At 34.7% G+C, this 27,026-nt stretch overlaps 3 protein-coding genes across 7 annotated transcripts in view; 2 read left to right on the plus strand and 1 right to left on the minus strand.

The window, feature by feature from the left end:
• The first annotated feature begins 719 nt into the window (after positions 1–719).
• Positions 720–6,812, plus strand: LOC138314513 (ribonuclease P protein subunit p25-like protein). The gene is made up of 6 exons (XM_069254876.1): positions 720–965; positions 1,767–1,859; positions 3,265–3,299; positions 3,842–3,883; positions 4,302–4,376; positions 4,953–6,812. Exons 1-6 carry the CDS (start codon positions 825–827, stop codon positions 5,125–5,127), a joined length of 561 nt encoding a protein of 186 aa, XP_069110977.1. The 5' UTR covers positions 720–824; the 3' UTR covers positions 5,128–6,812.
• Positions 6,813–8,528: 1,716 nt separating this feature from the next.
• LOC138314514 (tRNA N(3)-methylcytidine methyltransferase METTL2-like) lies at positions 8,529–17,608 on the minus strand. Of its 2 annotated transcripts, XM_069254877.1 has the most exons (9): positions 17,357–17,515; positions 15,392–15,582; positions 12,967–13,058; positions 12,140–12,522; positions 11,716–11,826; positions 11,266–11,405; positions 10,840–10,946; positions 10,500–10,565; positions 8,529–10,329 (listed from the first exon to the last, which is right to left on the minus strand). In XM_069254877.1, the coding sequence occupies exons 1-9, from the start codon at positions 17,357–17,359 to the stop codon at positions 10,016–10,018; spliced, it is 1,407 nt and encodes a 468-aa protein (XP_069110978.1). In that variant the 5' UTR covers positions 17,360–17,515; the 3' UTR covers positions 8,529–10,015. The 2 variants fall into 2 exon arrangements, with proteins under 2 accessions (XP_069110978.1, XP_069110979.1); XM_069254878.1 differs by lacking the exon at positions 15,392–15,582 and having other exon boundaries at positions 8,530–10,329; positions 17,357–17,608.
• A 4,767-nt stretch (positions 17,609–22,375) lies between these two features.
• The window catches only part of LOC138314515 (dnaJ homolog subfamily B member 6-like), a 48,874-nt gene continuing 44,223 nt past the window's right edge, over positions 22,376–27,026 (plus strand). For 2 of the 4 annotated variants that reach the window (XM_069254879.1, XM_069254885.1), the window contains exon 1: positions 22,376–22,532. The gene's annotated coding sequence lies outside the window, so the exon portion shown is untranslated. The remainder of the gene's footprint in view (positions 22,533–27,026) is intronic. The other 2 variants (XM_069254886.1, XM_069254887.1) reach the window with 1 other exon arrangement.

Below are 27,026 nucleotides of genomic sequence, written 5' to 3' on the forward strand. Positions count from 1 at the left end.
TTTTCTCTCCCTCCTCCCCCTCTATCAAAAAAACCCAAACAATTTAATTATACTGGTGAATGAAAGAATGGCAGAGTGAAAGATGTGCATGGAAGATAACTATATTCATATTTCATGATTTTTTGATGATAATTGTGTCGTCATAACATTATGCAACCCTACTCGATCTGAATACACCGACTTCACACCATCGGCACATCGTTGTGTAACATAAAAAAAAAGAATAATTTTCTCGCTAAGACAAATTGATCTTTTAAGAGACATTTTTTTTATAAATAGTACACAGACTTCTTTGGTGGACATTTTAGTCTAGTTTGTGTGTATTGAATTTTTACTATTTAAGGTTTGACTTGAACGTTTTAGGAAATGCACCGCGCAGCGGAAAATTTTCTAGAATGAAGTACGAAAAATGTGCAGGAGGACCCTTTTTTCTTTCAAATAAGCATTTTTACGCTTCCTACGCCCCTGAATACAGTTACATGTAAATTGATTGTAATATCACCTCAGGTTGTCAGTTAGCCTTGAGATAATAAAATCGCGTTTTATTACATTCTATAATAGCTTATTTATATACAACCCTTTCTAGAAGCTTTATTTTGAAACAGAATTGACGGTGTAATTAGAGGCGGATAATAAATCAAACAGAGTGGTAAAATATACGTAAGATATTTCCGGAAAAATAGACCCATTTTTTTTTTATTATTACTAGCCGAAACTGCACTTCCGGTTCTTTTTTCTTTGCGAAAATACAGGTTCATATGACGATATAACGCGCAATGTATCCATAAATATGTGATCTATGTACATATGTAGTTGTAACAGATATGGAGAATTACACTAAAGGAGAGGTTCACGAGGTCCCGTCCACGGTGTTTTTCACACTGGACAATTCTGGAATTGAAATGAAAGTCACAGCAGGCAGTAAACTTAGAAATCTTCTTGGATATTCAATGAAGAAAATCAAGGTACAAAATCATAGAGTACAAAAGAAGAGAGATCAGCATGGTCGGATTATCGTACCTCTGACTTTCAACGAAGGTCAAGTTTATTTAACTGAACAAATTTGCTATATTTTTTTTCATTCGAGCAAGCTGCAGGCCCTGAATATCAGTCGCCCTCGATACTCTTGGTGTTACTGATCTATGTCACTGACGTTACATTTATATATATCTACCTTTGTTTTACTATGAGATAGTCCGGGGATGGTATATAATGCCAGTGATAGTACCGTATTCGACCCAATAAGCGCCCATGTCCCTATAAGCGCCCCTCCCCATTTTTGAGGTCTCAATTTCAATTGCCCAAGCATTAATAAAAGACCAAAACTACACAACACTGTATAGGTTTGCAATAATTTTGTCTTATTAGTACCTTTTCATTTTTCCATTTTTTTCAAATGTCCTGGGCGCTTCTTGGGTCGAATGCGGTAATATCAGTATGCTGTACCATTTTGTAAATTTATGCAAAGTGCCCAACGAATGATTACGAAAAATTGACATGTACCAAGATGACCTATGATATGTCACCCTAACCCTTCACGTCAGGTACGTGGCTTAATGTGCAAAATATAGGTAAATTAATATAACAGATTATCAGGCTAGGAATATTTTAGAGATCATGAACAAATTTGATTTCTGTGTTTCTCTTACAAATGATTACCCCTCTCTATAAGCAGGGCCTGTACCTAGTACTACTTATTTAAAATATGATAAATGTTTAAGAAGTGTGTTGTTACAAGCATACAATGATGTGAATATATTTTGAAGGATCCAGAAGTTAAACAGATGACATGGAATGCTTCAGGACCAGCAATCCCAAAAGCAATTTCTTGTGCAGAGATCATGAAAAGGAAAAATAAGGTAATGCTGTAGTTCAAGGCATTTTGTTTTTGACTGAGAAAGACAAAATAAAACATTAGTATTTAGATTTGAATCCATAACTTTCTAAACTATAGACATACACACCAATTAAAAAAGCCACCTTTTTGCCAATTAACCCTTGCTATAATCACTCTGATTAAAGAACTTATGTTCCATACCCTTATTTATTGATTTATGCTTTATAACATTAGTATATTTAAGACATAGATTGGCTGCCAATGAACCCATATTCAAGTGAGTTCCACTAGGTACATATACAGATTCATATGATTTGCTAACAATAATGCTTAATGGTAAAATGAAAGGAAGTTTCGCCCAATGAAATATAAAGACTACGAAATTGAAATTTATCCTATACATAGATATAATCTTCAGATCATTTTCAATGCATACAGCGAACGATATGGGTGGTCAGTTGCCTAGCTTGACCAGGAAAATACTCCTCTAAAAATAGAGCGAAGCCAAGCTTTACATAGAACATGACGTATTTTTTCCAAAACGAGGCCGCAGCAACAAACGGAAGCGTGCAACAAAATGTCAAATAGAAGTGACAGTCTTGCCACGGCATGTTTAGTTAAAAAACAACAACAAATCGAAGTGCGAGGGACTGTTTATACATATCATATAATCTAAAACACTTCATGTTACTTACATACGCTCGCTAACTTTGTACACCAAATATACATGTAGTTAGTCTGCGGTTGTTTGTGCGCTGGCATATGTGTTGAAATTTAACTCACCACGTGCAATGCCGTTACACGAGTCCCAACAGATCCCGGCAAGTTCCGCTTGAGATGTGGCTTCTGTTTCTTCTATTGCTACATTCCATCTCTGAATTCAATTCCCTATAGATATCCTAGGGTGCTACCGAATCCATTATAATTTCCCCCACTTTGTTGCCGATTCAGATATATTTTTTTTCATCTCACACCTTTCGTTCAGCCATTTTGTTTACTTTTAGTGCGTGACAATGCGCATGCGCCAAACTTCGACAACACAATCCATCGCAGCTTCATTTGCATATTATTTTGTCTGACGGACACCGTAATAAATCAAGGATTTCCTTCAATTTTGGATTCAAGACACATTTGTTCAATCTCAAACACATAAAGAAATTAAATTGAGATATTTTAATATGTTTTTTCATCTTTTCTTCCGCTTATCGAATTTCACAAAAAAATATTTATTTGGTTTGGCGAAACCTAATTTAATGGTAAAATGATCTGAAGGTACATGTTAAAATCATACTTTAGTTTATTGTCAATACTGTACTTACTACTTTTATATTATATAAACGGCAGCTTTTTGATCTATGTAGAGAGAGGTTAGACATATATTTATTTTCTGTGCATTTTGCAATAAAAACAAATTTTCTTTGTTACAGTCACTTCATCAGATAACCAAGCTTACAAACAAAAGGTAAGTCATTTAATTTCTGCTTCGTTTATAATGTAAATTCATCATTTATATAACTTATAAACAGTATCAGTTACAGTGGGTGAAGGTCAATGTGTCTAACTGCATGCGCTGACTGTTAATACCTTTATGGTAAAAATTTGTTACGGACCAAAAAACAAAAGCCACCAATGCAACTATTATAGTAAGCTGCATATTTTTAAATGCTTTCCTATTTTCATGATAACAATATACACTACTGGTAAACAAATTTCATCCAGAAATTTTACCTGTTGATTGAGAGCCTCACAGTTGTTTGTAAAAATCACAGAATTATAGCTTGAAAAAAATAACTGCTTGTGGGTCCTGCTTCTCGCGCTTCTGTCTTTGAATTTTATCTAAAATTACAATATATGTATTTTGAGAGATCAGAGCCAGGACTCTTAATAGTTGTATAACTAGTAGGTATCTATGATGTAAATTTCATGACCATCATTATTTTGAGAAAAGCTAGCGGCGAACAAATGATGAAGACTTCAATGAAGCTTTATTTCTTGATATTTCAGAATAGAAGAATACTGGGAGCCGACGGTTGATGGTCTAGACAGGTGAGCAGTCATTAATCGAAAGGTCTACCCAGGTCAATCATAAGTCAGTGGCTGGCCGGATTACTGCTGTGAGACTTGATGTTACCATTCATACAAATGTGGCGTTTTTATTACAGATTTTAGAGGTTGTGAATTCTTATTCAAGGACTGGTTGGTTAGCTGAGGTCTTTTAAGGATTGCCTATCTTTATTACAATATGTGCTGTGTGTGTGTGAATGTGTGTATATCCCTGGAGACTATGGTATATTATATATTGATGTCTGAAGGAGAATGGAATTTGGTATATTAGGAAGTACATGTATTTTTAACTTGTATTAGGATGTATCATAGAGCATATTGTAACAGAGTAAAATTAAATGTCTGGTTTCAATTAGATTGCTGCAAGCCTTAGAATTAGAAATCTATTTCCTGTTTTCAGATTGAAGGTGAATCGTGACATTCCTGCCATCCATATCCTCCTATCAAAAATACCAGTGGACACATCAGACCCAGGGTAAATCATTAGTGTTAATATATTATTACAATCTATAAAGGCAAACAAAATGGTGCATCTCCATATCGAGGGTGAGACTCTTATCAAGGTTCAGCTATATCCTATTACATATGGGTTGAGGAAAAATATCAAGGGGCATGATATAACACACACTTTTGGTTGAAAGAGATTTAACAACCAAGTTGAAGGACAGAAAAGTACTGGCATACTAGAGGGATACAGTGATGTTCAACTCTAAAGGATAAATGAATACCGTATTTGACCCAATAAACGCCCATGTCCCTATAAGCACCCCTCCCCATTTTTCGAGACCTTCATTTCAATTGCCCAGGCATAAATAAAGACTAAAAACTGTATAGATTTGCAATAATTTCATCTTATTAGCGGTTTTTCAATTTTTTAAACTCCCTGTGCGCTTATTGGATCGAATATGGTATACTAGATCTAATATGTGTTTCCTGTACAGATGAGAATTGATACTACAACTGATAGCAACATTTAATCAACTCATACATTAACTAGTTGGTTGTTAAAGATGACATTTTACAATCTAACTGTATCACTTTGTTGTTTTAGTTACCAGGCTCCGGGATCTGTGGATACATTATGGACCGCATCAAAATCACAACAAAGTAGTTCAACGCCTCGTAAACACAGTCAAGATTCACGCCAGCAAGGGTCAGTCGCTGGCCAACGACAACGGAAAAGGAAACATCAAAAAGACAATAAAAACAACAGTGATAAAACCTGATGATTATTGATGGTATAGATAAAACATACTACGCCAAAATGTATACCATAATGAAAATATTTCACACAAGAAAAGAATCTGTGACATATACAGTTTACAACATTTTGCTATACTGATTGTGCAGATGTTGTGTCATGTTACTGAGGAAAGGAAATTCTGTTTAATATTGAACATTGACAATTTCAATATCCCATGATGAATGTGTTTGCCATTCTTTGTGAACTCAGGTGCTTACTTCCATTATGATTTACCAAATGTTGAAACAGTTTAAATGAGATGTCATTTTTAGGTTACCTGAGAGTCTCATGGTGACCTATTCTATAATCGCCTTTTGTCTGTCGTCGTCCGTGGTGCAACAATTAACTTTTTCGACTTCTTCTCCAAAACCGCTGAAGCAATTTCAATGAAATTTTGTACAAACCTTCTAAGGCATATGACCAATCGAAATTGTGAATTATATGGTCCCCACCCCCCAGGGGGCTGTTGCAGGAGCCAAAAGGGGTAAAATTGTCTAAAATTTTAAAAATCTTCTTCTCTACTCACAGATGTGGTAGAATCAAATACTCTTCATAAATAGAAAGGTCTTGAGGTCCTTTACAAAAACTGTGAATTATATGACCCTGGGGTCTTTCGTTTCCCACTGGGGAGGGGGTTAAGTTTACCATATAGTGATATAGGGAAAACACATTTTGAGCATTATTCGGTCATTTGTAATATGAAATGAGTCAAATTTTGTCAGAATTATCAGCATGAGATGGCCATTGAATCCTATTAACAAATTTTCCATGACTGACCTCCAGGGGCCTTAGGGGTGGGGTCAAATAGGCTAAAACTTCAAAAATCTTTTTTTGAAATTCTAGAAATGGTAGAATCAAATACTTTTCATAGATGGAAAGGTACGTCTTAAGGTCCTTTACAAAAATTGTGAATAATATGATCCTGGGATCTCGCGTTTCGCCCTGAGGAGGGGGTTAAGTTTACTATAGTTTATATAGGGAAAGAACATTTATGGGCATTTTTTGCTCAATTTTCAGAGTAAACGAGTCAAACTTGGTTAGAATTATTAGCCTAGGATAGCATTTTAACATCATATGCCTATTGGTCGACGTTTTGGCTGACCTCCTGCAGGGGGCAGAGGAGCGGGGCCAAAAGGGGTCAAATTGACTAAAACTTCCAAAATCTTCTTCTAAAATTCTGGAATTGGTAGAATCAAATACTCTTTGTAGATGGAAAGGTCTTAAGGGGTTTTATAAAATTGTGAATTATATCACCCTGGAACTCACGTTATTTAGTTTTTATAGGAAGAACACATTTATGAACATTTTTTTGCTCAATTTTAATAGGAAATGAGTCAAACTTGATTAGAGTCAATTATTAGCCTGAGATATAGAAGTTTAATATCCATATCAGTCCTCGCTGACCCCCTGGGGGACCAGAGGGGCGGGACAAAAAAGGGTCAAAATGACTAAAATTTCAAAATAAATTCTTAGTTCACAGGTTTGATGGAAGCAAATACTCTTCATACTGTAAAAAGTCAAATTTGTAAAATCACTGACTGACATCAAGGGCCAGTATATAGTGTGTCTTTGTTTCATTCTATATCTGTACTCGGGTGACCGTTAAGGCCCATGGGCCTCTTGTTATAAAACTTATGTAATGTTCTGTTGAATAAATAGTACATCGTTTATTTATGTGTTAATTGATTTGTTTGGAAGATAACAAATGTTCACCTTAAACTTTATAGCTACATGTACTTAATCTGACATTTCAGAGGCAGCTATGGCCAAATCATGTGAAGTTAATTTGTTATCTTGACTAGTACTAAATCCTCCTATACGGTTGTAGGTACCAGCTACATAAAATGTACATGGGATACAGCCTTAGAGGTAATTCATGAATGGTCTATAACCTGTACTTTTAACTTTAAAAGGTTGTCGCGTGGAAGTTTTCATTCCATAAGGATTGATGGAGCTCTTACTGTCTAGAACCCATGATAAATCAGTAAATAGCGGAAGAAATACTTTTCAAGAATCGCTTGCTTCACTGGTTAGATCCTTAAACGACCACATTAAAATACATGTACAAGGGCGTAGCTAGAGGCTTTTACAAGCCCAGTAGTGGGGTCTGGGGGCTGCCTAGGCCCATAACGGGTCCAAGGGGTTCAGAGGTTACCATTTTTTTTTTCATCATTAAAAATTGAATTACACATATATATGAAAAAATTGAATGAATATAAAAACAGCGCCTCATATTATAAAGCATAAAAGTCGCACTGATAGAAAAATAGAGTATATGAAATTTTGTCTTCTTAGAGCCTATCTTGAAGGGAAGTTTTATTTCTCTATCTCGTTCCAAAATGAGTATATGCCAGCTAGTAGATTGTACATTTACTGTGGGTTGAGATTTCGGAACGATAATCCCATATCTAGATAAGATGGCCTATTTCTAGTTAGAGGACTGAGTAGAATCTAGTCCGCTACACCTGCCTATATTACTAGATTTTTTTTGTGTTTTTTGCCTGATATATAGACTTTATATTGGGCCAAAAATAAAATAAAATAAAAAGCCTAATAATATAGACAGGTTTTAGCCATAGGTATTAAACTCGTCTGACAATATATGTCAATATATAATCAAAATGAGTAACTCAATTGGCCTGGTAAAACAACCCAAGTTGGGGGCAAATGTTTTTGTGAAATAATCCTTCAAGTTATGCGGCTGGCATTAGTCTCGATTGAAAGACAGATAATTTATCTTTAATTTGATATATAGTTTACCGTAGACCATACTGTAGAAGTGTTGCTATACTTGATGAAACATAGGGACATTGTCAAATTTCTATTAGCCGGACACTCATCTGTCCGGCAAACAACCCGACATGACTCAAGAGGAAAACTTAACTACGAGTGCATGTCAAAGCCAGTCCTTAACAGCAATGTATCTTGGACTAAAAACTTGTAAGTTTGTTTTTATCCAAGATACAACACTTCTACAGTATGGTCTACGTTGAACTAAATATCAAATTAAAGATAAATTATCTGTCTTTCAATCGAGACTTATACCAGCTGTCAGCCTTTGAATTTGTGTGTCTTCGGTTTAAGTTTGAAAAAGGCATCTTGTCGTTAATTGTGTCTTCTTCATATTTACGCACCAAACAACACAAGCACTTAACACAGAACCCGTAGGTTGATAGTAATAAAAGGATACGACTTCAGGTACTTTCAAAACTGCACGGGTATATTTCAGTATCATTAATTTTAATTAAATCATCTACGTTTAGGGTATTTTTTACTTTGATTTTACATTACATTCAAGTCTTTGACAGATCGACATAGATGTTTTAACTTTACAAGACCATGAATAACTCATACTAGGATTTTTTGTGCAAGCTCGTTTTTTTTTTTTAAATATAGCAAGCTACGCCCCTGATGTACAATGAGTTTTTTCTGAAGTTTTGCAGATTGGTCCAGTTGATGTATTTTTAGTTGTCTCTCCTTCATAAAATAATGACTGATGTATCATATACATTAAAAACAACAAATGATTATATTAATATATTAATAGCTTTATTCTCTTGCAGACATCATAACTATACATTTACTACAGATGTAAGATGTAAATAGAAAAGCTGTCACATAATTTTCTTCAGAGATTCTAAAATTATTAAATATTCAAAAGTTATTAAAAAGATGCTCCACCACTGACAAATGAATTTTTTTCTCTATCAAAAACAGAAGCAGACAAATTAGTATTTTTCTTCAGTTACAAAAGTTACTTATAATTACTTTACATCATTACCACAGTCCATTGAAGAGTTTGAGTTTCTAATTTTACTTCAAGATGATAATAATTATTTGGTGTCCTGAAAATTTTTTGTAGCACTATGTCCTAAATGGAATAAGTACTAATTGTGCATGCACCAAAAGCAAAATGAATTATTTTATATTATTTTTTGGACATATATATACACTGTACACAATTAATACCAATTATTGTTTAAATGATGAGTATCATTTATGCTTTGTCCATGGTGGAGCTTTTTTAGGTGTATGTATGATTCGTCAAAATGAAGGCTTTTATGTCAACTAATGTAAAACAATAGTGATAAGCCAATTAACAACTCTTTAAGTTAAATCTTGAAAGACTCAATCATTAAAGGGTCAATTTTCAAAAATGGCATTGTCCACATTCTATGGACTCAATGATCTCCCCTTGATTACTAAGCTGTGTGTATGTATCATTGAACTGTGATGAGTACATTTAATTGTCTCTCTGGTTTTTCTCTATCCTATTTTATAAAGTAAGCTTTGTACATTTAAACTGCATCCATATTTTAGACATTCCTAGCTTTCTCTCCCTTATGAACATTCTGAGTTGTTTCCCTTTTATCACACACGATTTCATCACTATCTGAGTTGTTTCCCTTTTATCACACATGATTTCATCACTATCTGAGTTGTTTCCCTTTTATCACACATGATTTCATCACTATCTGAGTTGTTTCCCTTTTATCACACATGATTTCATCACTATCTGAGTTGTTTCCCTTTTATCACACACGATTTCATCACTATCCGAGTTGGTTGCCCTCAATATATTACAGTCATCTCCCTTGTCACTTTATACAATCCATTCTTGATACAACATGGGTTGTCTGCCCCTGATCATCTCATCACTATCCACATTCACTTTACACATTTTGTATTGTCTCCCATTGAAAATTTAAACGCTACAAATTATGAGCTGTCTTTTCTTTACAATCTGTGCTTTCATTACAATCCACTTGTGGTAGATTCTGTGTGTCAAACCTTCCTTGTTGCTTGCCTGTATTTCGGTCCATACTCTGCAGATTATGAGTTGTTTCCCCTTTATCATTGTTACTTTCATTTCAATCCACACTTGATACATTCGGAGTTGTCTCCCCTACAATCTGAGTTGTCTCCCCTGCATTCTGAGTTGTCTCCCATACAATTTGAGTTGTCTCTCCTACATTCTGAGTTGTCTCTCCTACATTCTGAGTTATCTCCCCTTGGTCATTAGTAACTACGTCATCAGCCTGTGTACCATCAGGTTTTGTATATTTACACTGTATCCAAACTCGGTACATTTTAAGCTGTCTGCCACGATTCACTTGCAGACGTCTATCAATGTAGTTTTGTTTCTCTTTTAACCCAGCTTTAGTAAACATGTCTCTTAATTCATCTGAAACAAAAAGAACATATTAATATTTTTTATTATCAAAAACAGCAATTTCCAAGATTAACACAATTGTTTCCATTTATTTGAATTTATATATTACCTAAGAAATTGTTAATTCATAAAACATTTGTACAAAGAAGACATGTGGTTCTTGATATTATAATCATCTTTACCTTGAGTGAAAAAATACACCCTGGTTCCATCCCCACGCACGTAGAAATTCTCTGATAGACATCGCCCTGTAATACACAGCAGTCAATGCAATAAGCCTCCGAGAGCCTCCCAAAACCTCGGAGTCCCTCTGAGGCTCTCACTTAATGAACAAAAATTGTACATTATACACAATCATTGAAAACAAAATAATTACTCGCTTTGTATTGACTCGATTTTTCTTCTTTTTTTTTTTTGAGGGTGGATTGATAGGTTCATATTTATATAAGATTAAGCCTAATGGCTATTGCTTGGCAATCTTTCACTTTACAACATTGTTTTTTTCGAGCCAACGTACGTTACCTTTTTTAAAGCGAAGCTGTGCTAAATCATACCGGCCATAATCACGAAACATGATTGTTCCTCCAGGTTTTAAGTGTTTGGCTAACTTGTATATAATGTCTTGCATTCTGAAATGTAATTCAATGATCGCAAAAGTAAAATATGTTCAATATACAACATACTGTAAACATTGAAAAAAAAATCCTTTTGATTTTGATTATGAAATGCGACGATGAGCATACAAAAATCATATGTGATGAAAATTATTGAACATATGTTAATCATAATTAGCACAAACCACTGTTTGCCAGTTCATCTAAATATATGACAGAAATTACAGTAAAAATAACTTGAAATATATATATAAAAAAAAAAAAATTCAATACCAGAATGTTGTTCAAGTGGAGCCCTAATTATGTAAATGCCATCTACATGCGTTTTACATACCGGTCTGGGTGAATGGCTGACAAGACGAATATGAGGATGATGAGATCGAGACTGCCCTCTGGGAACGGTAAAGGTTTGGAGTCATCGGTGATATCACAAACGAAGGCGTGACATCTGGTGGTGTTGTACTCTGGATGTACCTACAAATCAGTGGAGAATCATAAAGAACGGTAGAATCATCAGCATTGTCCCGATTTTAATACCATTTTTATATAAATAGATACTATATCTGCTCTTTATCTATGGTAGACACTGATATAGGTCTGCCTACTGTCTCCATCAAGTCATACAACCGCAACATGTATGGTCAACATGACAGGTACGGTAATACTAATAGCAAATGTTTTGTGTTGTAATTTTATCAAAGTCTATTGAGATAGACAATCTGATATTATAATAAAAAAAAAATATCAACATACTTTGTTTCGGAAACCTTTTTATGGTTCATACCTTGACTAACTGTATGGCAGTAGAGGAGAAATCACAGCAGTACACCATTAAGTTAGGGTCGTTGTTTGTACGGAGGACAGGGAACACCGTGTTTCCTACACCACAACCCACCTGTAGTGAAACAGCTCAAATATCAATCATACATGTAGTCCATTTATCTCTAAATGTTGAAGTGATTATTTGTATTTTTTCCTAGTCTTTATTATTGAAAGTTTTTTTTTACATACTTAACCAATTCAGCCAATCAGTGGAATACGTAACGGTTTAAACTTCTTTCAGTATCTATGTACATTGCAATACATGATATAATGTTCTTGTATGGCATTAATACTGTAATCAACTACTTCTAAAAGCAGAGAACTCTGCAGATCAAATTAAATAACTCATTATAATTTAATAAAAATTTTCCAGGCGTTTTACAAACCTCAAATATCCTGAACTTTGAATTCTGTCCCGGAAAATCTGATCCCATGTCACCGATGGTTTCACAAACATCACTAGTACCACATTCATTTTGTTTAGAATCAACTTCGCCTATACAACTGTTTGGACTTTCAGAGTCACTTTTAATCCCACTTCCTGTTTTATTATCTGTAACTCCTCCAATCAATGTTTTAACAGATCCATCATCACTTTGTGAACAGTCTTTCTTTATTTGAGAGTCACACGATCCTTCCTGAGAAGCAGACTCCATGGGAGCCAGCTCCGGGAATTCTGTGAAGAGCCAGTGTCGGTCTTTGAAGAAGCGGTTGTTGTGTTGATTGTAAAATTTGTCCCAGTATTCTCCAGCATTGGTATCATACTCATCTAAAAAGAGAAAGAGGGCAATTCTAAGTTGTATAACTTGTGCCTAATTTCTTTTGACTTTGTTCAAATACAATATGCTTAAACTAAACAGAGAAAGGAATTTGATATATTAAAAATACAAGGGGAGATAACCTGTCTTCAATATAGTCTCAGTATTAGTGTTTTGTCTTGTTTATATACAAAGGGGATACCTACTATCCTTGCAAATTGTATATTGTGAAATTTTGGCAACAAATCTTTGTGAATATTTTGTATTTACCTTTACCTTTTCATACAATTTATTTTGGGTATTTACTTGCCAACAAAACCATTGGGTTGGCTGAAACTCAGCACACAAATTGACCTAATTTGTTTTAATGAATAAGTTACATACACAGTTTTAATTCCTAATCTTACAATGCAAAAGTTTTTGTAAAATGAACATTTAGCAATTTGGCATCCAACCTTGTGCTTCCTCTGACAACTGATCCTGAAGTTGTTGTGATGTTATCTTCATGGCATCATTTTCTTGTTCCTCATCCCAAACAACATTGTCCCTGTAACAAAAAAACAAGAGATCCCAGAGGGATCTTGGCGCCCACCAAAGATTGATCTATATCTGACAAATGAAAGAGGGATCTTTTCTCTGCTTTTCAAATTTACACTTCTTTTTTCTGCTTTTCAAACTTTAAACTATCAAAATCCAAGATGGTGGTCGCAAAATGCTAGGGTCATAGAGGAACCTACATATGAAATTTGAGAACAATCCCTTCAATACTTTCTGAGAAATAGCGGTAACAAACTTTATCTATCAAAATCCAAGATGGCCACCGGTCGGCCATCTTGTTGACCGATCAGTCCCAAAATGCAATATGCACAACTGGGGTCCTAGGGGAACCTACATATGAAATTTGAGAAAGATCCCTTCAGTGCTTTCTGAGAAATAGCGGTAACAAACTTTATCTATCAAAATCCAGGATGGCTACCTGGCGGCCATCTTGTTGACCGATCAGTTCCAAAATGCAATATGCACAACTGGGGTCCTAGGGGAACCTACATATGAAATTTGAGAAAGATCCCTTCAGTGCTTTCTGAGAAATAGCCGTAACAAACTTTAACTATCAAAATCCAAGATGGCGGCTGGTCGGCCATCTTGTTGACCGATCAGTCCCAAAATGCAATATGCACAACTAGGGTCCTAGGGGAACCTACATATGAAATTTGAGAACAATCCCTTCAGTACTTTCTGAGAATTAGCCGTAACAAACTTTAACTATCAAAATCCAAGATGGCGGCTGGTCGGCCATCTTGTTGACCGATCAGTCCCAAAATGCAATATGCACAACTAGGGTCCTAGGGGAACCTACATATGAAATTTGAGAAAGATCCCTTCAGTGCTTTCTGAGAAATAGCGGTAACAAACTTTATCTATCAAAATCCAAGATGGCCACCGGTCGGCCATCTTGTTGACCGATCAGTCCCAAAATGCAATATGCACAACTGGGGTCCTAGGGGAACCTACATATGAAATTTGAGAAAGATCCCTTCAGTGCTTTCTGAGAAATAGCGGTAACAAACTTTAACTATCAAAATCCAAGATGGCTACCTGGCGGCCATCTTGTTGACCGATCAGTCCCAAAATGCAATATGCACAACTGGGGTCCTAGGGGAACCTACATATGAAATTTGAGAAAGATCCCTTCAGTGCTTTCTGAGAAATAGCCGTAACAAGCTTTAACTATCAAAATCCAAGATGGCTACCTGGCGGCCATCTTGTTGACCGATCAGTCCCAAAATGCAATATGCACTACTAGGGTCCTAGGGGAACCTACATATGAAATTTGAGAACAATCCCTTCAGTACTTTCTGAGGATTAGCCGTAACAAACTTTAACTATCAAAATCCAAGATGGCGGCTGGTCGGCCATCTTGTTGACCGATCAGTCCCAAAATGCAATATGCACAACTAGGGTCCTAGGGGAACCTACATATGAAATTTGAGAAAGATCCCTTCAGTACTTTCTGAGAATTAGCCGTAACAAACTTTAACTATCAAAATCCAAGATGGCGGCTGGTCGGCCATCTTGTTGACCGATCAGTCCCAAAATGCAATATGCACAACTAGGGTCCTAGGGGAACCTACATATGAAATTTGAGAAAGATCCCTTCAGTACTTTCTGAGAAATAGCGGTAACAAACTTTAACTATCAAAATCCAAGATGGCTGCCTGGCGGCCATCTTGTTGACCGATCAGTCCCAAAATACAATATGCACAACTAGGGTCCTAGGGGAACCTACATATGAAATTTGAGAAAGATCCCTTCAGTACTTTTAGAGAAATAGCGGTAACAAGAATTGTTAACGGACGGACGGACGGACGGAAGGACGGACGGACCACGGACGAAAGGCGATTTGAATAGCCCACCATCTGATGATGGTGGGCTAAAAACATAATTCATTTCTGAAAAGAGAAATTAATAGCAGATATCAAATATTCATAATTTATTTGAATCTCACAAACTAAACAAAATGTTCCCTTTTTCAAACATTTTATGAATTAAGATTAATTCACATAAGTTTCATTACAAAACCAATACTGAAGATTGAGAATGAATGATTCACATGTAAGGTCACACAGCTTTGTGATGTCAAGGATTTAGACTGGTTCCCTTCCCTTAGTTAGCTTTGAAGTTTTTAGGAAGAATAAACCTTTGAATTAGCAATAAGAAATAAGAATTACAGCAGTATAGTGCAAGTTTTGGAAATTCCAATGAAGTATATGAAAATCTTCTAGTATTTAGGAAGACGGATAGGTTGTTATAGCTACAAGACAAAAACAGGCCAGCATAATATACAATTGTGTGTACTGTCACAGAACATGTGTTAATTACCAGTTGTTGAAGAGTAAGACTTTATCAGGGTTGACCAAAGGTCTGGCTCCATAAGGAGGTCTATTTTTGCTTGAGACTTTTAAGTGATGTTTGGTATGGCTGAATTGGTGGGCTGAGCCTGCTTTGGGAAATGTCTGTGATCTCAATAAAGCTGGTCTAAACTTTATCAGATTTATAACCAGGGTATTCATCTGGAAATAAAATTTAGAAAATGGATTTTTTTTTCATTTTGGACATTCTGATAATATTGATTACAGTATAACCATAACCTGAGCATATTACCAATACATACAAATAAAATAATCTCCTGTTTATATAACAGAACAGAAAAGAGGGCGAATCAGTGATCTAAAGGTTCAATCTCCAGTCAGGCTGCAGCCACTTTGTTGTCATTGTATCAGCAATCTTAATTTGACAACTTCAAAGAGAGTTTATGCTAAGATTGTCCAAACTGTGTCTAGATGTAATATGTTGAATAGTTTATGTTCCCTTGTGAAGAAACAATGAGGAATTAGTGTATTAGAGATATCAGTAGAGCAGTAGAGTTGATAATTGTCATCATTATATACATCCTCATTCTATTCATTAGCAAAACTGAAAATATGAAACAGGATAGTTTGGTCCTTTGATGTACATCAAAAGAATTAAATTAGTTGATTAAATTACGGACACTGTATATAATTTATGGACTTTGAAGTTAGAAAGCTTCAAAAACGTCTGTGTATGCCTGTGATTGGTCAGTTTTTTTCCTGAAATACTTTTAGTGATGCCATAACATAGTCTAGGGTGGATATTATGACAGTGATAGTTACCCTTGGTGTACCAAGAATGAGGGTGGATATTATGACAGTGATAGTAACCCCTGAGTATTGGGGATGAGGGTGAATATTATGCCAGTGATAGTAACCCCTGGAGTATTGAGGATGAGGGTGAATATTATGCCAGTGGTCGTCACCCCTGGAGTATTGAGGATGAGGGTGAATGGTTAAGTCATGGATGTCATTAAGTAATCTTGAAACCATTCACTCTACAGCTGTAAATATGCTTAGACCAAAAAATATATATATCTGTTTTGGGTTACATTGGCAAAAAAAATAGGGTCAGTAGATCAGGAGTTTTTTTTTTCTTTTTTAAGTGTCTTTCACTCTAAAATAATGGCCGAAACCGGAGTCTGAGATCAAAATCCCGACTTACAAATACAAGATCTTGAACCAATGCGGAATAACACGTACGATTAGAGTTTTATTATTAGATACCGATTATCTCCCTTTGGCCACATGCCACATCATGTAATCACAACTCAAAATCGCTGAAAGTTCTATACCTCCGCCACTTTGAATCATATGACATTGAAATTGGTCATTATTGAGGTTAGGTTTAACCTTGGTTGAAAGTCGAAACATGCCGTGGCAATCGAACTTGGCCAAGCCCTTAAGACATTTGACCTTGTTACCAAGTTTGTAGAAAATCAGTTAATATTTATTAGAGTTATTGCAGGGAAATGGCAGAAAATGACTTTTTTTTTATTAAATCAAAGGGCCATAACTCTGCTAATTAAGATCTGCTAAAAGTGGCGATTGAACTTGGCTAAGCCCTTAAGACATTTAACTTTGTTACCAAGTTTTAACAATATTAGTTTTAACATATGTTAGTTATTACACAGAAACTGCAGAAAAATGACATTTGTAGTAATTTAAAGGGCCATAACTCTGATAAATAACATCCGCTGAAAGAGTTGGTCGAACCTGGCATTTAACCTTGTCACCAAGTTTGAAGAAAAAGGGTTAACATTTGTTCCAGTTATTGCACGGAAACGAAGTGTTACAGACAAAAATAAGGGTCGGTGGGGGGGATTATGGTCGGTCGGGTAACCCTAAACAGACATATTATTTTTTGGCCCTATTAACAGTTACAAATGTACAATGTTACGTTAGTGAGATCACTGCATGTCGACTAACTCCTTACCATGCATTATGTTCAAAAACGTTTTTGGAATCTGTTAAAAGTCTGTTTCCAAATTGCGGTCTCGCCGCTCCTTCGGCTACATCTTGATCACCAGAAGCCTGCATTATGCTTTTCTATTAGCCTATTTCACCAAAACCATTTCACAACTTCTCCCTCGTGTGGCATGAGGACGACTTTCGATTTCTATTTTTATCGGCCAATCAAATTAGCTCATCCAATCGATGTCGTTGTTGCGTTTTGGTAATCGGTAAGACGATTTCAGGATCGGGCAGAAACGGACAGACTGAGATGGATAATTTACAGCGTTTTAAGTCAGAACTTAAGAAATATTAAATGCCTTATAAAATGAACACTGTACATGCTGGTCAAGCCTCGCTCGGCCAATCAAAATCAAATGTCACACGTATTTTACTGATTATTAGAACTCATGGTTGTCTAAGAGCTCTACAGTCAGAGAACAGAAGTTTTTGTCACTGTCTTCATTTTACTATATACAGATTTCTCCGAATATCTTATAGATTAATTTCTTCGAAATTCAATTTCCATCTTGTAATATAGACGATAGACATCAAAGTCGTTGTCAAGAAAAGGGATATCGAGGGAACAGAAATAGAAAATGTTTGCTACACTGTAAATATATAGATCTATGTGTAATATATGAATGACTGATTTCTCAAATCTAAAGCGATAAAAAAGTGTAAAAACGGTAGTTAATTTATTCACGCGATCATTAAAGTATCTCATTTTTTTTACAAAAAAAAATCAAACCTGATGAGACTAATAAAAGCCTAATTGCATGAAACATAGAGAAAAATGACAATGATGAACACGTAATCGTGTCACGAATCCTGTTTGGCAGTATAAAAACATTTCTAAGACTCTTGCATTATTTGATACGTACATGTATATTAGAGTATCGCGGCATTAGATGTTTTGACGGGATAATATCTACCAAGCATGTCTGCTCCTTCAGGCGACATCTCCTAAATGTAAAATGGCACTTCCCCTGAGTAGCGTGTCCATGGCATAATGCATGATGACGCAGACTAAGTACTCGAAAATCACATCGTAAACCCTAGTACTACTCATATTATCTTGATTGTCACTTTGATTTGTTATCTCGATCACTCGAAATACCATCTCTATTGCTTGACGTATAATATCCAACAAGTGATCGACTATCAATACAATATGTCGCAATCGAACGCTCGAGCTCTAGTAGACAGATAGTAGCTAGGCGTAAGTCGATCGCGAGCTTTCGAAATAGGTGGGTCCACGAAATAATATATCGAGCGCTTGAGATAATATGTTGAAAGTATGTATTAATTGTACAATATAAATTTACAAAACAAACGATACTTACCATTAAAATCCATTAAAAAACAAGGGCGGTGAAAAAATGTATTTATATATGTAAAATGCAGCACCATAAACCAAGGAGTCAGTAAGACACAATGTTACTTTTGTCTATAGTTCGAGAATATTGTAATCATTTTTTTTATTTGATTATTTTGCATCCTTTGTAGTAAAAACATAGTAAAACAAGTCACGTGCTTATACAATGTACCTCATTCATGCCATTGGCCGAAATATAGAATTGGATTATGGGTAACTAGTAATCACGTGATTGTGTGTTTACTTCCAAATATAGTAATAGTTTCCTTGCCATTTTTTGGAAAAATTGATTTATTTTAAATATTTAGACTCAAAAATGTTATTAATATTTGCATGTGTAACATTTTGACTTGCACATATGTACTGTTTTACTTTAAATAATGGTTTGAAATGAGTTATAAAACTGTCATTTCCACTTTTTATCTATCAATGATATCATGCAAATTAACCAACTCAATCGGTCTAACCGTCTAATCTAGGATCAGCGAAGATCGGCTACTCCCGGCTAAATTCGTAGAATTCTAAATTTATATTTATATTTATCTACAATGTACTTTAGTTTCAGAATAGATAAGTAACACAAAGAAAATAAGATCACATCAAAGGCCAAATCATACATATTAAATAGCAGGTAAAAGATATCACTATATTTTAGAAGTAAACACACAATCACGTGATCACTAGTTACCCATAATACAAATCCATATTTCGGCCAATGACATGAATGAGGTATAACACGTGACTTGATTTACTACGATTTTACTACAAAGGATACAACATATATCAACACAATTAATAGAATTTTAGATTTGGAGGTTTCTTACTTTCTTAATTCCATCTGTCATTATCAAATATTGAGATAGTGGTGAACTCAAGCCACATTATGATTAATATTAAAATCAACATTTTATGTCTTACTTAGACTGTAAGAAAAAGGATTGGTGTGCATTCACTCAAAGTATCAAAATAGTCGGAACGTCGACCGATTCCAGTGGTTCCGATCACTTACGATCTCTATGTAGAGATCGTAAGTGATCGGAACCCCTGGAATATCGAGGATTCCTAAACGGCAGAAGTATGTGACCGAGATAATGTACAATAAGATATGAATGCCATCGAGAGGGATTCGCCTAATTGTATTGTCCCTGGACAATTGATTAAGTTGGCCTTAAAAGTAGTGATTATAACAGCACAGACCAGTTCATCTCTCAGCTTCAAGTTAAGCACGACAAATCGTCATAGGTAGATGTTCAAGATCAGGTAAATATTAATTCAATAATTCTGGAATTTTGTTCTGCACACTTTATTTAACTTAACGCCTGACACATTCATAACTGTTACAATTAAATAATATCCAGCGAATCACTGGATGTTATGTAAATATATCATATGTATGTAACTATTTTTTATGTCTGTTTCTCTCCTGACAATCATTTCATAAATACATAATTACATGGTAATGGCATAAAAATGAATGCTAAAAAATAATTCCACAATTCATGAAATTTACAGATCATTAGCTTCATTTCATGTGATAATCTAGAATTCCTCAAGCTCCACTCGTTTTCATATTATTGCCATAAGATCAGATCTAATTTGATATAGACCAATAAACAATACTTACCTTTAATTATCATATCAAAAAACAATAAAATATTATTAATTTCCTACTATTATGTAATATGTATTATGTAATAAGTTAAAATAAATAATTGCATAATATATGTGTAATACTTGAAAATATTACTGCAATTGTAAATTGTAAAATTCCAATTCTGCTTTTTTGCTTGAACATCCACAAAATTTACGCATACGTAAAATAATTCATAATTATACAAATGCATAAAACTTCCACAAAATGTCCATTTCATCTTACGCAATATATGTAAAACTCCCTAAATATTTCTGCAATTGCGGGAAAAAATACACATTCTGTGTTTTTGTCACAAAATTTATGCATTTGCGTAAAATAAGTCATGATTACAACAAATGCGTAAAACTTCCAGAAAATTTCCGCAGTTGTGAAATTACAAATTCTTTTTTTTTCCTGAACATCCAAAAAATACGCATTTGCGTACAATAAGTAATGATTTACACAAATGCGTACTAATTCTGGAAAATTTCTGCAGTTGTGAAAAAAAAAATTCACAAAATGACCATGTTATTCTTACAACAGCTTCCAACATATTACTGCAATTGCAGAAAAAAAAATACCACAATTGCGGAATAATTCCATCTTTTTTCTTAATTTTTTAAGCAATTTGAGATTCCGCACTTTTTAAACAATGTGGAGTATTGGGGAATTATGAATTCCTGAAACGCGTGCAATTGCGTAAATAAATTTGGAAAAAAAGATGGATTTTTCCCGCAATTGTGTAAAATGTAGGTAACACCCCCCCCCTTCCCATATCGAATTGCTTAAAAATTGCACCATCCCTATCCGTTCCTAAATTATTTAACCTGCCAATATTTACCTAATAGAAGAGATGGTAGCACGCAGGAACTCAGTCCGTCAGACTGCCAAGAATATAAATAATCTCTACTATCAGAAACATGTATGATTCTGCTACCATGTATTTATCTAATAACCTAGACCATACAGCCAATCACAACAGAGGAAACACAGACACACATGTAGGACAAAACTCACGAGGAATAAATGCACGACGGAAACACTACCACGGTATAGAGCCATGCAAAGGGCAGGTACACAATTCACATTGGGATACCAGCTTAACTTGTTAGCTTGTCCTGTCCATATACAATGTAACTTTCATTTTAGAGGTATATCTTAATATATAATCCGTTTATCCACTCATCATTACTGACATAAGTTTCAATTATGTTTTCTGAACATTATTTTAAATACAGATAGAAGTACCTTTAAGCTACATGTAGTTTTATCCAACACTTCAAAATTCTTATTTTGTTTCATTGGCTCTTAGTAGACTACATTTTTGCAAAAAATATAGTCACGTAGGCCTACTTTCACTACATGTACATCGGGAGTTTTATAATGTTCCCAGATTCCACTTGCATATCCCAATATACTATTAATTAACATGTATATGCTAGTATTGTTTTACAATGATAAAAGCACGATCTTCAACTTACTGCTTATGGAAAAATAAGCTTTTCCACCTTGATTGGAACGAACTTGTTAATGGGTATGTGTTTCTGAGCCAACATGTTTATATGTTACTGTTCATGTTGATGTGTCTTACTTGTTTTTTTTTTTTTTCTTTTTTTGTTTTTTTTTTTTTGTTACAGATGTACCTCCCTGACTTCTATAAATATGAAAATGTTGCGATTTGTAGCGTTTTACATGTACATACAATATTATCCTAATTGTTTAATTTTTTACTTTTTCTCATAGTAAGAACCGCACTGAGTCTGGTAAGAGCGTACGCTTTACACTCTCATAAAACATTTCTTTTAAGCGTCTGGCACACAAAGACAATAAGGTAGTGCTAACGTCCGGATATTATACTATTTTGATAGGAATGGAGCATGTTATTTCACCTACAACATTCAGGTCATCGTTTTATATGCACACTATTTAACAATTAAAACAATTAATTAATCTAAAAAAAAATATGCTCGAAACCAGTTCTTTTGGAATCCACGTTTTCCAAAACCATTGACGGCTTCTGGAACGATCCGGTCAGATTAGATTAGATTTCCTGACTTTAGCAGTGACACTTACTTTCACCTGGAAACAAAAATTGATAAGTAAAGCCTATACAACGTCTATCAGTGTATCCAGCCTTTCCTGTGAATTGTGAGTATTGTGAATATCATCTTAAACTTCTTAATACCTTCACGGCAATTGTTGAATGATATGAGCCAGTAGAAATAGTCCAAATTTAAAGCACGTTGACTTGCAAATTAAACTCAGAATGAGTTGTCAACTATCAGCTGACTACAAACCAACATTCATTAAATGGCTTGTGTAGCTAGTAAGTTGCATGATCGCCTTTTAATGGCGTTGTATAACTTGTGATTTGCAGTCTTCTACTATTTTGTAAAGTGATCGCGCATACATGTATGTTAGGAACACTTGTACACGTGTGTGATACTGATGTGTGTCTGAACACCAAACCATTGTATTATGTTGTAACAGAGCACATGCTTTGACATATAAACTGCCTCTGCCGGGGATCGAAGTCAGGACCTCTGGATAACTAGTCTGACGCATAACAGGTTGAGCAAAAGAGAAGTGTTGCAGGGGTATTGGTTAAAACAAGAAACGCTGATTAACCATGCAAGTTCCTTTATTCCATATCAACGGATATTTTCAAATATTATGACGCACCCTGTTACAATATTAAAACACTAGTTTAGAGAATAAAATACATATACATAGTATGGCTAATGAAAGTATAACCATCTGATACACATTACTGACAATACTTATTACAATTATATATGATAGGAACATACATATTACATACAAACAATTACATAATTATTTTAATGAACAATTTGCTATATCACACTGTTTATGGATTTAGATATACAAAAGATATAATGTAAGAGTGTATACACTATCTATAACAACATTACATATATAACATAATGGTTAACTATTTCTAATATGAAACATATCTCACCTGTGTGTGACACAGGACGCTTTGCCTGGGGCACGTACTCGGTACACTTGTATGTGCCGATACCATATAAAATGTTGGTTCGATTAGATCTAACAAGGACAAATCAAGAACATTCTATTACATAAGGTTAAAGATATACAAGGGTTACGTTATCGAATGGATAACGTGATAAGGGCAGTCAGGTGAGTACACCTGATGGCCGATTACATATTTCTAAATATAATGAATAATTTATAAAATATAATAAATATATACGTAGATATTTCTATAATAACTTGGAGTGAAATCAGAGATCAGAGAAATAGTGCCAAAATGGATTAAGGAGATATGTACAGTTAATACTTACATGCAGGCTTCTAAAAGATGCTAGTGGCTAGTTCAAGTCTGTTTGTCTAATTTCAAAATGTCTGTTGTATCACGCGCAGAATTGGTCAGCTGTCACGTGTCTAAGTGACCAGTGTGGCGTCAAAGGGGCACAGATAAAGGGTATTAGTAAGTCGTAAGACACATAACTAAAATACTATTATTTATTCTTAATTAAAACTATATGAATACAAGTATGTGACCAATATCCAGGACGTACACTCTGAAAATGAAATAGATTATTATACAATGTATGAGTACATTGTAACTATACTAAGATTAAGTTAATACAATATTAATAAATATAATATTGACATCATAAAAATGACCCTGCTACAGAAGTTCTCTTTTCTTCTTTATTGTTATATACCATCCATCAATAGTGATTATTATTGGTATGACAGCATACCGGTGTGGGGAGAGGGTTATATGCAGTGCTTGAGTTGAGCTGCTGAGTGATACATATTGCGGCTAGTATTAATCAGGGTTACAATGTCATAATCATGATATTGTTATTACAGTACATTGCTCTAGATTTAACTTTAAGAATTTTCAAGATTTTGTTCATGATCTATCTACTTTTGCCTATAGATTTGTCTGGTTAACTAGGCATGTCTGTTTTAGTTGGTCGTTAATTAACATCAATTAAACCCCTTTCTACCACAATAGGCGGTGTTATTCAACTCTCAGGACATTGAATAAACACTGCAGCTGTTGATTAACAATTTGTTTATACCACACGTGGTATAAACTCTGTACGCATTCTGATTGGCTGGCACAGTGAACTTTGGCGGAACTACAAATGTATTTATTTCTCTGCGTCATGTCATCAATAATCAAATGATGTCATTCTATGTTGTGATCGCCGCTTGACGTCCAAACCTGCTGTTTGAAAGCATATGCATCGTGGACTGGTCGTTGTGTCAAAATACGTGACGTTTTCATACACGTTAAATTGACCTTTTGTACTTATAATACATCTTGACAGACAATAATTTCACTGAGAAGTTTCGTAGATTTGATAACGTGTATGAAACCAACTTGATCTTGATGGAAATGGCTTGATGATTATTTAGTGGGAAATAGACGATGAAATGTCGTGCAAATGCTTTTACATTTATACATGTAGTCCGACATTGAGTTTTATTTTCTGGAAGCAACTATGATGATTTGAACTCAATAAGACGTTAAATGAGTATTATTTAACCTATAAGATGTTCCCAAAGAGAAGAATTTGATATCGATGGATTCTTTATCAAACGATGACTTTTGAATATTAAATAATGTCTTTTTACTGGTGAAAATATTACTACACCTTATTTGCATATTTCGGTAGATACATGTTACTGTATCTCCGCCGTATTTCTATCGGCTAAAACGAATATGATTGTGGTAGAAATGGGTCACACTACTCGTGGTTGTTGAATATTGAATTTATTCCACACTCGTAAGTTATATTCTAAAGATTACAAAAGACACTCGCTCAAGCTCGTGTCTTTTGAAACTTTTAAAATATAATTCACTGGTGTGGAATAAGTTCAATATTCAACAACCACTTATTGTGTAACCTCTTTATACTTAATCCAAATTCAATAATATTAGATGTAGTTTGACATTGAGAAATTTCTGATGGCATCTAACCCAGGAACCCGTCTAGCTATTCAAGACCTAGCTTGTGCAATTTTCAGCCGTTGCAACTTTAACCCTTAATAACAAAAGTGATCATTTGTTTGGGAGATGGACCTGCATGGTTGACCACAGCCTGGTTCAAGTATATATACTTATACGTAGATAAACAAGTTGATGAAAGTTGCTGAAAAGGAAGCTAAAATATTGATCTTCTATATATTGTTCTAAATAAAGCCTAAAATTATGTGATCAAACTACAAGTACTCATGGTTATAATTATATACTCTAATAAAAACATATTTTATTGAAACCAAACAATTTGACAGGCACTTTACGGACTTGAGCCCAAGATTAGATGTTCTGTAAGTTCAGATGTTTCATGATGATTCCATTACAATGATTGATTATCTAAAAAGCCAGCAATACCAACCCTAAATATTTTAAAAATAGATTGCCATATTTCATTTTAGGAGCACAAAATGAATGCTGATTGAAAGAGAGGCTATCATGAACATAAATTTGCTGACACATACGGCAATGGACATTTTGTTTTCCATATTCTCAAAAGCATGTAAAATATTTATTTGATATTCGTTTATTAAAACATTACGTTTTTAAATAGCATTAGAATGATATAAATCGAAAGTCAAATATATGTTTTTATTCCACGGGGCACCACGAAGAGAGGTTAATGTTCTTGTCTTGATATCGGAGTTTGGATTAGTCCCAGCATCTGGTGATTATGACGTCACAAAAATCACGTCAAATGAACACATCATAATCACCGGATGGTGGAACTAATCGACAGTAAGTTGTACTTTACTTACATCATTTTGGGATCTCAAATCCCCCGTATTGCACATGTACATCACACAAGTATCAAAGTGGGAAGTTGTTCCTGTCTCTTGCATCACCGCCTTTACCAATCCCGCGTGTTACTAACCCTTGTTGTACTTTGTTTTCTATCGGAATTGTTTGTGTTCAATGTACTCACATTTTTGACCCGTTATTTTGTTTATATTCACTTTAAGTGAATAGTCCAGCACAGAAAACCAGTCTAAATTTGTTCAATTGGCCTTCCAAAAGTCATTACATACCAAAATGATGATCAAATTCTGCTTACTTTGTCCAGTATTGACCAATGAAATTATGGGAAACCCCCATGTATATTTAGCACAGCTCTAAAAATAAATTTGCCAATTTAAGCTCTATGTAGGTGAGGCTGCATGGAAATGTCGATACGGACATGTGATTTTCAGTCGTGTCAGTTTCCTCTCCTGTGATAAACCACTGATACGTGATATAAATTGCTGTTTTGAGATGCGCTGTATTTTATGAAATGTATATATTATTACATTAATAACTTTGCATAATCATTTTTCGATACAAGCATTCTAGAAGTGTCAGTTAGTTTTTTGTCAGAAACCATTTCGTTCATGGCATTCGAAGCCATGTTGTGTTTACTATGGAGTGCTCGTGAATGCTGCACATGCGTTAAGATTACATCAAAGATCTGCACTGATAGCCGGCAGGGAAGACGTTTTAGGATTCCTATAATATAAATTAATTTCTTTTGCATACAGAGCAATTTTGACAGAAATTTTATTTTTCTGTTGCATAAGAATTTATACTTAATATAGTAACACCATTGGTACCGACTATAGCCTTCC

Source organism: Argopecten irradians, chromosome 2, assembly GCF_041381155.1.
Source record: "Argopecten irradians isolate NY chromosome 2, Ai_NY, whole genome shotgun sequence".
Lineage (NCBI taxonomy): Eukaryota > Metazoa > Mollusca > Bivalvia > Pectinida > Pectinidae > Argopecten > Argopecten irradians.